This window comes from Lynx rufus, unplaced genomic scaffold, assembly GCF_022079265.1.
Source record: "Lynx rufus isolate CCGP_SWC_20201006 ecotype Redwood Valley unplaced genomic scaffold, mLynRuf1.p SCAF_13, whole genome shotgun sequence".
NCBI classification, from domain to species: domain Eukaryota; kingdom Metazoa; phylum Chordata; class Mammalia; order Carnivora; family Felidae; genus Lynx; species Lynx rufus.
Window position 1 is genome coordinate 4,686,180 of NW_025814827.1, and position 17,082 is coordinate 4,703,261.

At 37.6% G+C, this 17,082-nt stretch overlaps 1 protein-coding gene across 2 annotated transcripts in view; it reads right to left on the reverse strand.

Moving 5' to 3' along the window:
• Positions 1–9,446: 9,446 nt before the first annotated feature.
• Positions 9,447–17,082, reverse strand: part of ARIH1 (ariadne RBR E3 ubiquitin protein ligase 1) — a 119,802-nt gene continuing 112,166 nt past the window's right edge. Inside the window, exons 12-14 of one of the 2 annotated variants that reach the window (XM_047074839.1) lie at positions 16,858–17,004; positions 14,394–14,506; positions 9,447–12,836 (exon numbers count right to left, since the gene is read on the reverse strand). In XM_047074839.1, the coding sequence (XP_046930795.1) occupies positions 12,752–12,836; positions 14,394–14,506; positions 16,858–17,004 (345 nt within the window). In that variant the 3' untranslated portion in view covers positions 9,447–12,751. Of the gene's footprint in view, positions 12,837–14,393; positions 14,507–16,743; positions 17,005–17,082 lie in introns of both variants that reach the window. The other variant, XM_047074838.1, reaches the window with a different exon arrangement.

Genomic DNA, 17,082 nt, shown 5'->3' on the forward strand with positions numbered 1-17,082 from the left:
AGTTATATGGAAAACAAAAAGTGTAAAAAATATAGTATGCTTCTATTTCTTCAAAATAAGGTGGCAAGTGAATAGAATTTTGAGAAGAAATCACAAGAAACTGGTAATGATGTTTGTCTCTGTAACATCTGTAACAGAGAGGGTGGAGGGGGAAATAGAATGGGAAGATGACTGTTTTTCATTGTTTACCATTCTATAAAATTCGAGTTTTTATTATCCATTTATTTTTAATTTTAGAAACCAGTTAATGAAATATGTAAATGAAACCATTTTGAAAACTCTCATTCCTGGAATTCACTTCTGATTTGGATGTTGAAAAACACAAGAGGATATAGCTCCCATCCTAGCAAACAAAAGGACAGTTTAGCTAGAAGACCAAAAAACTTTTAAACTCATCAGAAAGATAAGGACATAAACATAAATGAACCAACCTCCAGAAAGTGCTAAGTCCTTCAGAAGAGAGAAGAGCCTTATAGCAGCTCATATTCCTGGCTGAACTATGCTGGGAAGAGGAATCCACAATAGGGGAATAAAGAGAAACCAGTTGATATTTAACAAAATTTGAACAGACCCATAGAGACTAGCATGACATAAGCATATAGAGGACCCAAATCTACAGAGAAAGCCTACATCTATTCACCAATCTTAGCTTTTGGATCTTAACCAACTACAGGGAGGTAAGAGACTGAAAAGTGGGAGTAGGGTAGATAATAGGAATTGAGACAGATCAGTCCTGTGTTTGAGGTGAGTAGAGCCTCTCACAAGTGCAAGATACCCTTTTCAAAATGAATGAGCAAGGCAGGAGCACTGAGAAACCCTTCAGAGGCACTCTTGAAGGCTAAGAGTGGGGCAGGGATGCTGAGAGACCCATCCCTGAAGCACTGTGGACATTATTCTTCAAAAGACTAAGGGTAGGGCATGTATAGGAACTGACAGAAATACCTTCCCATGACCCATCCCAGTGACCAAAAAAACCTGGCAGCTACGTCAGTTTGTCCACAGTTTCCACGGGAAAGGGGAGATCTCTCACATTTCCAAAGATTGATAACTTGGCTGTGAAGCAAAGTTAGATCTCTGCAATTTTGCCAATGCCCCAAACTCAGAGCTTATTGAAGGGAAATTTCTGACTCTGTCTTTAAAATATTTGAAGCTAGTGGTGAACCAAATCAAACTAAAGCCACAATAAAGCCCAGATCTAGGTCAGATATACATTAGATTTACTGAGCCACTACTCAAGTAGGCTGAAAGAAAAATAGGCATGCCTCATCTTGAAGGTAAGAATATTTTCTTCAGTTTCTTCTGTTTTTTACACAAAATGTCCAGTATACAATCAAATCAAAGACATGTGCAAAAGCAAGAAAATGAGATCTACCATAACAGAAGAAAGGTTCAATAGAAGCAGCACTAGAGACAACCTAGATATTGAATTATCAGGATCTTTAAAAATAACTGTGATTAGGGGCACCTGGTGGCTCAGTCAGTTAGGTGTCCAACTTCGGCTCAGGTCATGATCTCACAGTTTGTGGGTTCAAGCACCACGTCAGGCTCTGTGCTGACAGCTCGAAGCCTGGAGCTTGCTTCGGATTCTGTGTCTCCTTCTCTCTCTCCCCCTCCCCTGCTCATGCTCTGTCTCCCCCTATCTCAAAACTAAATAAACACTAAAACAAAACAAAACAAACAAAAAAAGACCTGTGATTAAAACGCTAAAAAAAAATCTGGTGGGAGCCAAATACTGGAATTAATAGAGTTTTTTAAATAGTTGTGATGAAAATTCTAAAAAAAAAAAAATCTAGTGGGAATGTGGGCAACATCCATGAAGAAATGGGGGAAATTTTAACAGAAACATGTAACTGTACAAACATAATGAAATGCCAGAAACGAAAAATACAACATCAGGGGTGCCTGGCTGGCTCATGGAGTATGCAACTCTTGATCTGAGGGTCATGAGTTCAAGCCCCACACTGGGGGTAGAGTTTACTTAAAAAAAAAAAAGTTTATTAAAGAAAGAAAAGTATATCAGAAATAAAGAATTCCTTAGATGGAGTTAGCCAGAAAGCATTAGGGAATTTGCTAATGGAAAAGCTAAATGGAAAGTATCCAAACTGAGAACAAAAAGAGAAAAAAATGGGAGGATTATCATCTGAGATCTGTAGGATAATATGAAATCATCTAGTATATATATATATATATATATATATATATATATATATATATATATATGGAGTTCGAGTCCCAGAAGGAGAAAAGAGGCAAGAGAGTATGGAACAAAAGAAATATTTGAAGATAATGGCCAAGAAATATCCAATATTAGTAAAAAACATCAACACAGACCCAAGAGATTCAGTAAACTCCATACAAGGATAAACATACCTACTCAATCTGCTAATGACCAAAGATAAAGAACAGATATAATCATTGAGGGAGGGCAAACCACATTATGCAAAGGTAAAGAAATAAAAATGATGACTTCTGACCAGAAACAAATGAGACCTGAGGACAAATAAATGACTTCTTTAAAGTACTGAAAGAAGAAAGAAAAGGTAAACATAAAATACTATATCCAACTAAAATACCCCTCAAAAATAAAAGTAAAATAAAAATATCCTCTGACAGATAAGTGTTGAGATAATTGATCTCTAGAGAAACTACAATATAAGAAATGCTGAAAGAAGTTCCTCAGACTAAAGAATAGTCTAGAATAAACACACACACACACACACACACACACACACACACACACACACAGTCCATTGATTTTGAACCAAGATGCCAAGTCAACCTAATGGGTGAAGAAAAACCTTTTTAAAAAATGTTGCTGGAACTGGATATCCATGTTGAAATAAACCTCATTTTGAACACAAAAATTAATTTGAGATGGATCATATACCTAAATGTAAAACTCCAAACCATAGATGTAAAGCTTAAAACTACTGAGATGGATCATTGACAATCTGTGATCCATTGCAGACATAAAACCCCAAATGATAAAACTTTTAGAAGAAAATATGTTCTTTGTGACCTGGAGATCATAAAACCATAAAAGAAAAAAAATGATAGACTTTATCAAAATAAAAATTCCTGCTCATCAGAATATCCCAATAAGAAAGTGGATAACCTTTGTCTACAAACCAAACAAAAAAATCACAGCACATATATCTGTTAAAGGACTTGTATCCAGAATTCACAGAATAAGAATCACAATAAAAAGACAATCCAATTTTAAAATGGGAAAAGACATGATTTTGCGAAAGATATACAAATGTAAGATAAGCATATGAAAGTGCTCAACATCATTAATTACCAGGGAAATGTAATGCAAATTAAAATCACAGAATTATTTCATACCCACTAAATTGGCTAATAAAAAACACTAACAGCAGCAAATGCTGACAAAGGTATGGAGCAACTAGAACTCTCATACATCATTGATGGGAGTACAAAATGGTAAATCACTTTGGAAAACAGGAAGGCAGTTTCTTAAAAAGTTAAATACACACTTACCATATGACTCAGTAAGTTTCTACTCTTAGGCATTTATCCAAGAGAAATGAAAACATGTATCCACAAAACAAAATTTTAAAATTTACATAAGAATATACATAGCAGCCTTATTCATAATTGCCCCAAACTGGAAACAACCTAAAAGTCCATCAATAGGAGAATGAATAAACAAATTGTGGTATATTTATAGAATGAAATACTACTTAGCAATAAAGAATGATTTACCAATACATACAACAATGTTGTTGAATCTTTAAAGCACTGTTAAGTGAAAGAAGAAGCCGGATGCAAAAGAATACGTATTATATGATTCCATTTATATAAACTCCAAAAGCAAGCAATATAAATCTTTAATGATAAAAATCAGCAAAAAGTTATTAGAGATGGGAATGGAGATTATTTGAAAGATGCACAAGAGAACCTTCTGGGTTGATGGTAATGTTTTATATCTTCTTTTGGGTTATCACACAGGTGTATACAACTGTCAAAACATCAAACTTAACATGTGTGCATTTTATGATATATTGATTTCTACATATCAATTTAAAACAAAGGTAGTGGAGGATTCCTATTCCAAGATCACCTGTCTCCAAACCTTTACTGACCTATCTGATCTGTTCTCCTCAGTGTCTTTTCAGGGCTAGGCCCTTGATTATAGAATTTATCTTAAAGGACACACAATTGAGTGTCCCAAAGAAATAGCATTTAGAATCTGTGACACAATTTTGTTGAAACAGTAGTTTATTTCCATTGGTTAGTGAGCAACCATTTGACCATCGTAAGGCACTGACTTGTACTAATGTGATTTTAACATGAATAGATGGTACAAGAATTAACCTATTCTATTACAAGCTAGTAAAAAAAAAAAAGTAAAAATCAATTCTTCAAAGGCATGTAGAACACTATCACTCTTCATTATGCCCATTCCCTGATATTTGCAGCCATGACTTTTACAATGCTCCAAACCAGTTGCAGGATTTTTAGATACAAACTCATTTCCTATCCAAAGTAGACATCTTTGTTGGACACTCAGGTCATGCCTCCTTCTTTATTAGAAAACTTTAGTATTTGCTCTAGTAATGTAGAAATGAACCACAAGGCAGGGTCATATGGTAGGAATTTATTAATGAGCAAACAACTTTGTTCATACCAGTAAGACTAGCAAACAGGTTTTAAATGACTTGAGAGCATGTGCAAGAGCTTACAATTTTAGAGCATTCCATCAGAATGTCCACTGCCCCAGTAGGCCCACAAAAGGTGCTCCATGTATGCCATCATTTTATGCTGGACTCCCTCTGAACAAATGATGTGATCTGCAGAAGGAGAGTACACATAGGAGTCTCCCTTGCAAGGACAAGCTGGGAAATTCAATAGGTGGTGTTTTTAGGTTGGTTCCCTCAGGTAATTTAGGATGAAACCCTATCCTGTGTGTTCGCTCACTCCTCAGGAATCCTACCATGGCCTATTGATTCCAGAGAGCCAACTCCTCACTGCACGATCCCTAGATTCACAATTCTAAGAAATAGCCGTTTAACGTGCACTGAAGTGGCTTCCAGAAAACAGCTTTATTATTATACACACAGAAACCAACTTCAGCTATCAGAAGGCAATCTAAAATCTACAAAGCAAGTTTTCAGCCTACAGAGCTCTCTGGAGAATTAACTGTCTACTGTACAGAATTAGTTTTATATTCCTATGATCACCTTCAGAATTCCTACCCTGAAAGAAACTTAAATACTCCATGGCAAAAAGCAGGCAGCTTGAAAAGCAAATATTGCTGTTACACAGGTGTCAAATAAGACCCCAAGCCAAGAAATGTTACTTTGTGCACAGGAAACCAAATCATCAGCTCAGAATAGATAACATTGGCCTTCCAAAGAGGGTTTGAAAATATGGTGCTTGCTTTGCAACTCTCAATAAAACACTAGGTTGGCTCTCAAAAGTGAGGGAGAAAAGGCATACTTTGGGTCCTTCTCAGAGTATGAGGTTAATAACAAAATAAACATGTTTTGAATAGATAATAGCCCAAAATAGCAACTGGTCATTGAGTCTCCAGGGCAATCTAAGACTTGAAATCCCTTAACCAGTCTATGTAATTTTAGCAGGTACTTTTGGCAAGGCTCAGAAGCGACTAGTGTGATGAAATTACAGTGTAGTGGTCAAAATATGCTTCCAGCTCTGCCACCATCTTGGTGATGGTCGGCAATCCATCGAGTCTTTATGTAGAATCAGGATTAAGAGTTTAGGACCAACCAGCAGACCCTTTGTTCACTGCTGGGCCTCCAGTGCCTGGAACAGTGCTTGACACTGTGGGTGTTGACTGAAGGATCCTAGGTTAGAATTTTCTTTCTGCCATATACAAAAGGATTACTTTAGGAAAGTTCCCTGCCTTTTTTGAGCTTCTGTTTTCTTATTTAAAAAATGGGGATGGTAACTATTTCATAGGGTTGTATTTTATTTTTAAAGTACTTTCTACACCTAGCATGGGGCTTGCACTCATGACCCTCAGACCAAGAGTCACATGCTCTACGAACTGAGTCAGCCAGGCTTGTGAGTTTAAAAAGATGGACCTGAAGCAATTAGTAAACACTAAAAAAGTTAGCCATAATGGTCTATTATATACTACTTCCTTACATTTATTTGCAAAAGAAAAAATTCAGGGCATTTTGGTTGTGTTGAAGATGCCTTTTGTGATGTGCAGCTAGCAACCCATCATCTCCCAAGATCTGCCTCCTAATCCACAGGGGTAAGCTCTCAAGAGCCACATTTGTACCAATGATCCTGTTCCATGGTTGTTTGGTTCTGTTGCATGTGTCTGGCACAGTTAATATGTAACACCTGGGGTTACCGGGGAACTGCCTGGAAAAGCAGGAGCTGTTCGAATGACGTGGAGGTACAGGGGATAAACAATGCCAGTTTAGTTCCTGCATCCAATCTCATCCTGCCTTTGGGTGTCTAGGAGATAGCTGATTTTTTTTTTCCTAAATTAGTACTAGTATCCTTATTATTTATAACTAGGCTTTGTTTTCCAACTAATTTTCTTTGATCCTCATAATATCCCTGTACAACAGACAAAAGAACATGATAGAATGAACACATGGAATTAGACAAGCATGACCCTGCCATAAACTCTCTAATTTTGGGGTTAATTATGTATGAACCTATTTTCTCATTTATAAGATAGGAATGCCTACTCTGTTTTAGGGCTGCTTATAAGATACAGATAACATAAGGCATCCGGCAAGAAGCATTCAACAAGTTATAGCTCCTCTTTGTATCCCCATTTTACAAAAGAAAAGCCCACAGAAAACTATGGCTGAGAAATATTGGTATTTTTTCCCACAATACTACACTGGGACTAAGAAACAGGAAAATCCACTGTTTTAACACCCAAGAATGACATCAACAGTGAGAAGCTTGAGAGTCTAAGGGCTCTGAATTGAACTCTCAGTGGTTAAGTGGAATTGTACATTGACCTGACACAAATAGCTTAATGACAGCTTTGCTTAGAACCACTCAACTACCTTTGCTCAAACCCTACGCTAATCTACTTCCCAGATAGATTTCTCCCCCTTGGGAAGAGAATAAATATACTGCCAATTGATGTGAACATTTTACTCTGCTCAGCAGTTCTACAGTTCTTTTGGTTTTGTGAAATGAATTATTTTTTCCAAGGCAGACCAAATACCAGAAAACTGACAAAAAACAAAAATTGGGCTCTTCACACTAGACTCTTAAAAGGCAGCAATCCACAAAACCCCACTCAGCCATGGCCTCCAGTATAGCCCTTTCCTGAGCTTGTGAATTTGCCACAAATCCATTGTCCCTTATGACCTACAGTGCTCACCTATACTCCTCTCTTGCAACCACACAAATGTCTAGACCAACTGTCCCCACCTTGTCTGCGGGTCTCAAACTGTGTTGTACAATCAGCAGGGATGGGGGTGGGAATAGGACTTTAAAAACTGACACCCATGATGCAACCCCCAATTAAATCATCATCTCTGGGGTGGGACCTAGGCATTAGGTTTTGTTCTTCTGAAGCTACTTGGTGACTCCAGTATGTCAGATGGTCAGTGGCATCAAGTTGCAACCCAAGATTAACACAAACTGAGAAATAATATGGCCCAAGTGTAATTTTTCTTTGACCTATACGTAAGAATATTGTAAATTACCAACATCTCAAAATTGAGAATTCACATGTGTATTTCACATGCTCCGCTCAGAGCCCACTTAACCCACTGTAATCTTTTATTAAAATATTCACCTGGCTCTTGCAGATACGAGTTCCTTGGGACCCCTTGATTTTTACTGTAATAAAGTTGTGCTTTTGACATTTTCAGAGCTGCTACATATCAATGTGTGATTGATTTATACTAATTGGCTCCTACTCTGAAAATGGCCCTACCTAAACAAGCATATCTATGGTTTAATCATAGTCTAAAAACTCCCTTTCAAATGAATCTCATAGTATTTTTCCCACCCTGCCACTGCCTAGAGAAAGACCAACAGTTGCCTTAAAGATTTATTTAATTCCACAAAAAGCAAAAAATTAAAACTCAGAAGTTGTCTGTTTACTCCTATAATAGCCACTATTTATTTCCAGTTGAGCATTTCCAAGTTAGTGATTTCATCTTGGGTTATTAAGAAGCAAATTCCTTAAAAAGAACCAGAAATACACCAGCTTTATCGCCGAAGAAACCTGACAAAATCTGACAGTCCCATGCTTTTTCCTGTTCCCGAAGTCAAGATTTCCCCATAATGCTCACTACTTATCTTCTTAAAGCTCCATACATCATCCAGCTCTAAGAGATGCTGAGAACAAATAGATATCAGCTGTTTTGTACATTTTCAGTTGTTATAAAACAAATTCTGTAACAAGTTCCAGTAGACTATCCAAAATTCATTTGAGCAAATAACCAGACCAATAACTGTAAATCCCTTGGCCATTATATCAAACCAAATAAATGCTGAACCATTTACTCTCAACTATCTTATGTGAGTCTTCCCATGAGGATAGTCCTAATCAGCAAGGTGGGAAGGGCTATTCTTTCCTCATGGCTGGTTTCCTTTGATTGGGCAAAACACAGAGCCACATTAGTTGCATACTCTGCCTCAACAAATTAAAGATCAGGAAGAGTACATAACATTCCTCAAACAGGAGCAGTGACAGGCATTCATATGGTCTTTTATGCGGTTTAAAAGCACAATGCCATAGTTAAGAACCACCTTTCCTGGTACTGAATGCTATGTCATACTGAGACCAAACTAATAAACAAGGAGGTAGTACAATGTTGACTGAGTGACAGAAGAAATTGTGAAATCCTGGGCAAGTTACTTAAATTTTGTCAAGCCTTATTTTCTTTTGTAAAACAGAGCAATTTCTACACCTCTGTAGACAGCAATAGAAGTTAAAGTGCTTTGAAGATAAAGTGATACATGAGCTCTCATTAAGTATAGATCTGAATAAAACCAAATCAAATTGTCCTAAAATTAGGACTTGGCTAGAATTGATCAGTGATGGAGATCTCCGACTTATGGGGACCTTCTTTAAGAAAGCTCTCCCTCCATCCCTACAGGAGATACTAGCTTTTAAGAGTGAACTAAATGGAAGCAATGTGAGGGAGTTTCAATGACTTTTAAAATATTTCATGCTTACAAAACTGACAAACTGTACTGAGCATCTAATATCACTGTTACAACACAAAAAGCAATTTAAATTCAATGTTCAAGACAGAAATTGGAAAGCTTTCAGAAAATGCTCTAAAGGCTTCATTAACCAAGGTAATTGTTGGGGATGGTCTCATTCACAGTTCCCTGCAAAGAAACTGAACCAAATCTCAACATTTTATATTAAGTAGGAACAGTGAATAAGGCACATAAAATAGGTGACTTGGGCCACCAATATGTCTTTTTTTTTAACTATAAAAATAAACATAAGTAACTAATGGAATAACAAAATAAAAGTTTATTTTATTAGAATTAGGAATGTTCTTTCCCTCTGGGCAACCTGAACAGTCCAGTTACAATGAAAATCTAAGAACAGTTATTTCCACAGCACAGGGTGCTCTATGCACAAAATTACAGGGTTAGGAGCATTTAATCAATTTACCGATCTGATTGTCTCACCAACCCGCCCCCTCCCTTCCCCCAAGTGCTCTATACCGGGATCTGTAGCTGAAAGATTTTGTTACATCAAGTCCTTTTCTCTCTTGTACTAAATTTCAGTTCCTAATCATGGCTGAATCACATTTTACACTGCAGATTCAACCATTTCAAATCAAGTCAGTTGTCTTGGATCTGTTATATATGTGTGTATGTATACACATGTGTATTTAATATATTTATTTAAACACACATAAAACACATACAATCTGGGTTGCAATTTACACAGAATTTAGGGTCTGATGATATTATATGCTACTCAATTTTACCACTGTGTGTATCCTGAGCTTTGGATCAAAATTTTATTGAAAATCATTTAAAGTCCATCTACTGCTCAATGAATTGTTCAAATGAAGCATCATGCACTTTCAAAAGACAATGTTAACTGCCCTCAAGAAGACAAGGAGACCCTGGTGCTTACCGTGAATAGAGCCCTCTGACTAAAAGACTTAGGTAGAAATAGGGAAGCTGTCATTCAATACGGCTTGCCTATCTCAGCTGGGGTCACTGAAGCTACTAACAATGAAAGCAATGAACTCAGGGAATTCTGTCAAACATGGAGATAGCTGTTAAAAGCTTGGAAGTTCAGAAAAGGCCAGTTCACCTTGATCCATACAAATTAGGGAATGCACCCACAACTGCAATACCCTTAGGTAATATGCCAACACTGAAACTAAAAAGCATCTCTAAAAAGCACTGTTCCTCCATGGGTAGGGGCTGATATTATGAAGTGCACACACTGTTTCTGGATACCTGTTGCAAGGGGAGCATGTAAAGAGGATTTATGACACTGAAACCTAGATACTGCAGTTAACTGGTAAGAGTTTTTAAAACACCACACATACACAAAACGTTTTAAGGGAAGCCACATATATCTAGATAGCAACTCTGGCTGCTTTTCAAAGTTACCAGGGAAAGGAACTCATTCAAGCTTTCTATTAAAAAAAAAAAAAAGTCTCCTTAGTTTCAATAAATGTATTTTAAGATTGATGCAGTCATTTAAAATAAAGTCAAATGAATGATGGGGGCGGAGGGGAGGAGAAGAGACTGGAAGCAGACACTGAGTTCAGATTTGCACCTGAGGTGGCAAGGGAGGGGAGGATGAGAGGTATGGGTAAAGTTGATCCTAAAGCGACAAGTGGTTTAAGGAAGCAGCATAATATATTCAGCAAACATTCACTGATTTTTGATGGGAAAAGAACAGTTGCAAGTACATCTCATGTAACAACCTTTTTCTAAAAGGAAAAGTAGGGTTGATTCAGCAAAGCCTAACTTAGGCAAAAGGCCAGAGGAAAGTGAACCTACTTCCCAATGGAGTAATAAGATGTACAATGCAAGAGCAGACAAAGCTGCCTCACAAATGGTAAACACTCCCTAGGCGCAAGACATTTAAAGGAAGACAAAGAGGTCACCAAAACTGGTATTTAATATGAAGACCTCTTGATCTAGTTGCCTAATTCACTCTGCACTCCTGTAGAAAACTGACAGATTTAGGGATGCTGACCTGTTGAAAAATACCACAGCCAGAATGGCCTAAACAGGTATATAGTTAATAAAACCACCACCATCCTTTACTTTTAACATAGCTCTTAGTAGAAATTTCATAAAAATGGACATCACAGCTAAAATGCATTATTAATTCTCCTATCTGCTGACAATAGAAAAGAAGCAAACTCATTGATTTCTATTTAAATGCACTAGATGGGAATATTATGTTCTAGGGGTGTTCTCCTTCAAACTGAACCCACAGCAACACACACAAGCAATTTCAGTATCTGCCGTTTTAAATTCACAATCTGAAACTAAGTGAATGGCTATTTATTTATATTTATATTTAAAGCAAAAACATTCTATCTGACACCCTAATGTAAAGAAGGGGTGAGAGAAGAGCCAGAACTAAAATCTTAAAAGGCTCAAAGCAGCAATTAAGGGGGGAAAAAAGTTGAAATGTTTCCTCTGGATGTGATAGGGAGCATAGGAAGCCTTCAGGTGTGTGCATGACAGGGGCGCACAAAGGCTTACGTAGATGGATGAGGCCATGGAAGAGGAGGAGGCTGGGACTGGGTCATTCTTGAAATACGGCAAAAACCTCCCTGTTGCAGCCCTTATCAGGCCATGGCATTTAGTCAGAGCTTGACTTCCCTGTCCCTGATCAAGAGCTGGAATTCAAGGCATGAGGCCCCTGGCCAGCAATGGGCATACCAAACGAGAAAGGGCAAAGCAATCTCAGGAAAGGGAAATCAAAGAGCTCATTAGGTCTTCCAGAGGTGCTAAACCAACACACCTTTATCCCAACCCTCAACCCTGGAAAGATAAAGCAAACTGAAAGAAAATGCACAGCAAATAGACATAATCTTGAAGATTTTTAAAGAATAAATATTTTTTGTAATTAAACATTATGCAAACACGTGCCACGCTTGCTTTGTCCATGCATATGCGCTATATACAATTTTGAAAAATACTGTGTTGTCCTCTTGTTTTAAAAGTCATATACAAAGTTTTTTTGTGTTTTTTTTTTGTTTAATTCCTCCTGCTGCCTACCCCCTTCCCCGCCCCAAGAATTTTCTTTACAAGGAACTAATTCACTAATTCACTCATGACCTTGGGGTATGAGAGAGAGAGAGTCAGTCTGTGTGTGTGGGTGTATTCGTATGTGTAAGGGCGGAAGGGGAAGAGGTCCTTTACCAAAGTACAACAAAATGGCTGGTTTGGACATGAAAAGCAGTGTCAAGGAGCTGTTTTAAATTTTAACTGTACTATACTCAGGAAAAAGAAAAAGAAAAAAAAAGGAGTCAGCTTTGAGAATGAAGCTACGTTACAAGTTAAAGTTGGAGGGCTTTTTAGTGTGTCTGTCACACTTTTGTTGGCGGCCTAGAATACTGTTGTACAATGGTTTATCTACCTTTTTTTATTACAATATAATTTACTTAAACTTTCCGTTAACAAAACAGAATTCTGGTACTATAGACCAGAGGCGTCAGAACAGGCTTAGTGCCTCCTTGTTTGTGTTTGTTTTGTTTTGTTTTAATTGCATGAGCACTCTAGATGGTAAAGTTTTCAGAGTTCATTTTATGCAGGGCCATTCTCAGTCCTCAATGTACTCCCACAGATCTTTTTCATAGCCTTCATGCACATGCTGTAACAAAACCCTTCGTCGACTCTCACAGTATCTGTAATCAAAGAAAAAAAAAATTTGTCAGCCCCCAATAATAAGAAAGAGGCATTTACTTATTTTTTAAAAATGTTTATTAATAATTCTTAATGTTTATTTATTTTTGAGAGAGAGAGAGAGAGAGAGAGCGAGCGCGCACATGAGCTGGGGAGGAGTAGAAAGAGAGGGAGACACAGAACCTGAAACAGACTCCAGGCTCTGAGCTGTCAGCACAGAGCGCGAAATGGGACTTGAACTCATGAATCATGAGATCACGACCTGAGCCGAAGCTGGACACCTGACCGACTGAGCCACCCAGGTGCCTCAATTTTACGAATATTTTAAGGTACTCCAGTTTATCCAGAATTGGAACAAGTTTGTTTTGTTTTGTTTTCTAATAGGCACATTTTCAGGTCTAGGTGTACACAACAAACTGTTTTCTAATTTTAAAAAGGTATTCTCCAAAAGTTGTGAATCCTAGTTTTGGAAATTAATTTCAGAGTAATAGAATGTTAGAAATTCCTAAGGGCTTTAGAAATAATTTGATTCAACCCTGTCACTGTACAGATAAGTAACAGTTTCAGAAAGAAGAAATTTCAAGGGTTACTGATTCACATCTGTAAAATCTTTGTTAACTGTAAAAATGACTGTTAACACAATGTAGTAGCTAAAGATGACTAAGGGAAGTGAAAATATTACTTGCACCTAAGTCTTCCAAATGCCCAAAGGTTTCTGCTACTATTAAAAAGGTATCTGTCAGGAAACAACTTGGGGGGAAATAGCTCCATGTTAAGAAAGCAAACATTTGCACCTTTAGCTTGAAAGGCGGCATATTTTGAAATATCACCTACCCCTGGAAAAAGTAAACCTCTCTTCAGAAAAAAACCAAAACTTGGGGCGCCTGGGTGGCTCAGCCGGTTGAGTTTCCTACTTCAGCTCAGGTCACGATCTCACGGTTCATGAGTTAGAGCCCCACATTGGGTTCTCTGCTGTCAGCGCAGAGCCTGCCTGCTTCAGATCCTCTGTCTCCCTCCCTCTCTGCCCCTCCCCTGCTCATGCTCTCACTCTCAAAAATGAATGAATGAATGAATGAATGAATGAGAGAGAGAGAGAGAGAAGGAAGGGGGTGGAGGGAGGGAGGAAGGAAGGGAGGAAGAAAGAAAGGAAGGAAGGAAAGGAGAAAAATAAAATCTAATAAAAACTCTAAAAAAAGTTTGGGTAGCTCACCTGTCAATAGCCATGATCCCCAGGATCCCCAGGCTAGAACCAGCACCCGAATCTCACCCCTCATCCTAACAACCACTTGCCCCTTTTTAGGTTTTCTTCCTTACAATGCAGCAACTAAGTAGATAAAGCTGAATGGAAGTAGAATCAGCCAGTGTGATAAATGTTTGACTAACACTACTGCCTGCAATTTGTTCCCCAAAAGACAGAAGCAATCTGTGGGAAACATGGCAGCAGCTGAGTTACTGGATATGCTAAACCCAAGTTTCACTATCATCTAACTTCTCCACTAAAGCACACCAGACCACCACAGGCAGAAACTTTTGCTTAACAACTGTTAAAGAAGTCTCACCTGTACTTATCTTGTACTTTCTGCTTTATATCCTGCAGAGAATCTTGGGAAATATCTCTTTCGAGGTAGCCCGAAAGCACCTCTGTGGCATTCTCTAGATCTGCTTGGTTATTCTGCAAGAGAGGAGGAAGAATACATAGTAAATTCGGGCTTAGAAGACAGATGAAACATAAGCCTTCATGGCTGCTTCCTTGCCTATCGACTGTTCTCAACACTGATTTTGTAATTTTCATAGATGGTTTCTGCACCTGTAAAGTTCCTTATCACTTTCCCCTCTAACAACTTGTACTCTCTTTTCCAGGACAGTTTTTTATATATTAACTAAAGATGTACCCATTACCTCTGGAAGAAAATGAAGAACAAAGCCCTGAAAAGGACTTAAGAAGTCTTTTGGAATATTCTAGTTCTGCAAACTACTATTGGCTAAAACTCAAAAAAAAAAAAAAAAAAAAGGAAAGCTTGACAAAAAATATAAACCCATTCTTGTTTACAACTGGCTTCACCTACTTCATATAAGAGAACACATGGAAAATTAATATTGTTAACCTTTACTACTATGGCTAGTTCTGTACATGTAACCAATTTTATTTTGTTTTTTATAAAACTAAACTATAATAAACATACAGTGTCACATTAGTTTCAGGTGTACAATAAAATGATTCAGCAATTCTGTACATGACTCAGTGCTCATCATAATAAGTCACCATCTGTCACCAAAAAATGTTAATACCATCTTACTGACTATATTCCCTCTGCTATACTTTTCATCTCTGAGATTTACTTACTATTTAGTGGAAGTTTGTACCTCTTAACCCCCTTATCCACTTCATTCATCCTTCCATCTACCTCTCCCCTCTGGCAACCACCAGTTTGTTTTCTGTATTTAGGAGTGTTTCTTTGTCTCTGTTTTCGTTTGATCATTTATTTTGTTTCTTAAATTCCACACAGGAGTGAAATCATATGGTATTTTTTGTCTTCTCTGACTTAATTTACTTAGAATTATACTCTCTAGGTCCATCCATATTGAATGAATGGCAAGATCTCATTCTTTTTTATTATGCATCAATTTTAAATGATCAGCTCTACTTGAAAAACATTTACTGCTAAAAGACCCCTTTCATCACTTTTCCACCAAAGGTAACCACCACATTAACTTCTAATACCATACATTAGTCTTGCCTGACTTAAAACTTGTAATATCCTTGAAAAGTATTATCTCTATTTTAAAAGAAAGATATAGATGACATTGAGTAATCTGCTCCAAGTCAAGAGAGCTAAAAAGTGGTTGAGTCGAATTTCAAATTCAGGCTGACTTTAAAGCCTCCACACTTAATTGCTAGCTGGCTAAACCACATCAATTTGAATGCAGTTTAGGACAAGAAGTCTAAACTTCTGAGCAAATAAGGAACCTTTATTATTTTTTTCTTTTTCTAATTTTTAAATTCTAGTTAGTTAACATATAGTGTAATATTGGTTTCAGGAAGAGAATTCAGTGATTCATCACTTATATATAACACCCAGTGATCATCATAACAAGTACCCTCCTTAATATCCATCACCCATTTGCTCCCCCCACCCACCCACCTCCTTCCATCAATCCATAGTTTGTTCTCTGTCGTTAAGAGTCTCTTTTGGTTTGTTTTCCTCTCTTTTTTCCCTTCCCATATGTTCATCTGTTTTGTTTCTCACATTCCACATGAGTGAAATCATGTAGCATTTGTCTTTCTGATTGACTTATTTTGCTTAGCATAATACACTCTACAGCTCCATCCATGTCATTCCAAATGGCAAGATTTCATTCTTTTTGATGGCTGAGTAACATTTCATTGTGTGTGTACACTACATCTTCTTTATCCATTCATCAGTCGATGGACATTTGGGGTCTTTCCACAGTTTGGCTATTGTTGATAATGCTGCTATAAACATTGGGGTGCATGTACCCCTATGAACCTGTATTTTTTTTTTTATTTATCCTTTGGGTAAAAACCTAGTAATGCAATTGCTGGATCATAGGGTAGTTCTATTTTAACTTTTTGAGGAACCTCCATACTGTTTTCCAGAGTGGCTGCACCAGTTTGCATTCCCAAACAATGTAAGAGGGTTTCCCTTTCTCTGCATCCTGGCCAACATCTGTTGTTTCCCGTGTTGTTAATTTTAGTCATTCTGACAGGTGAGAGGTGGTATCTCATTGTGGTTTCGATTTATGTTTCTCTGATGATGAGTGATGACGAGCATCTTTTCGTGTGCCTGTTAGCCCAGATAGGAAACTTTAAAACTCTACATATCTATGGCAGACCAAGTAGTCCTGTGACACAGCTGGGGTTTTTCCCCACTCAGTAACTATTCCTACCTCAAAGATAATGGACTGGTTATTCTTTTTGAGGTAGAAAGCGAAGACATAAGTGTACATGAGTGTGGCACGACACTGGCAGAGGACATCAACTGCCTTCTTCAGGAACTGCACCTCAATCCAGGACATGTTGTGCTGTTGCATCTCCTCCATTTTCTGCTTCACCTGAGCATATAGTTTGTGCTCAAAGCGTAGACTCTGCATGTGGTTCATATAGCGATTACAGTAGAACAGGTACCTCTGCAGGGCTGCCCTAGATCGCTGTCCCATTAAGAAAAATTAAGGAAACGTAATTGTAACAAACGTATCAAACATACACAAAAGCTCGTATCATATTTA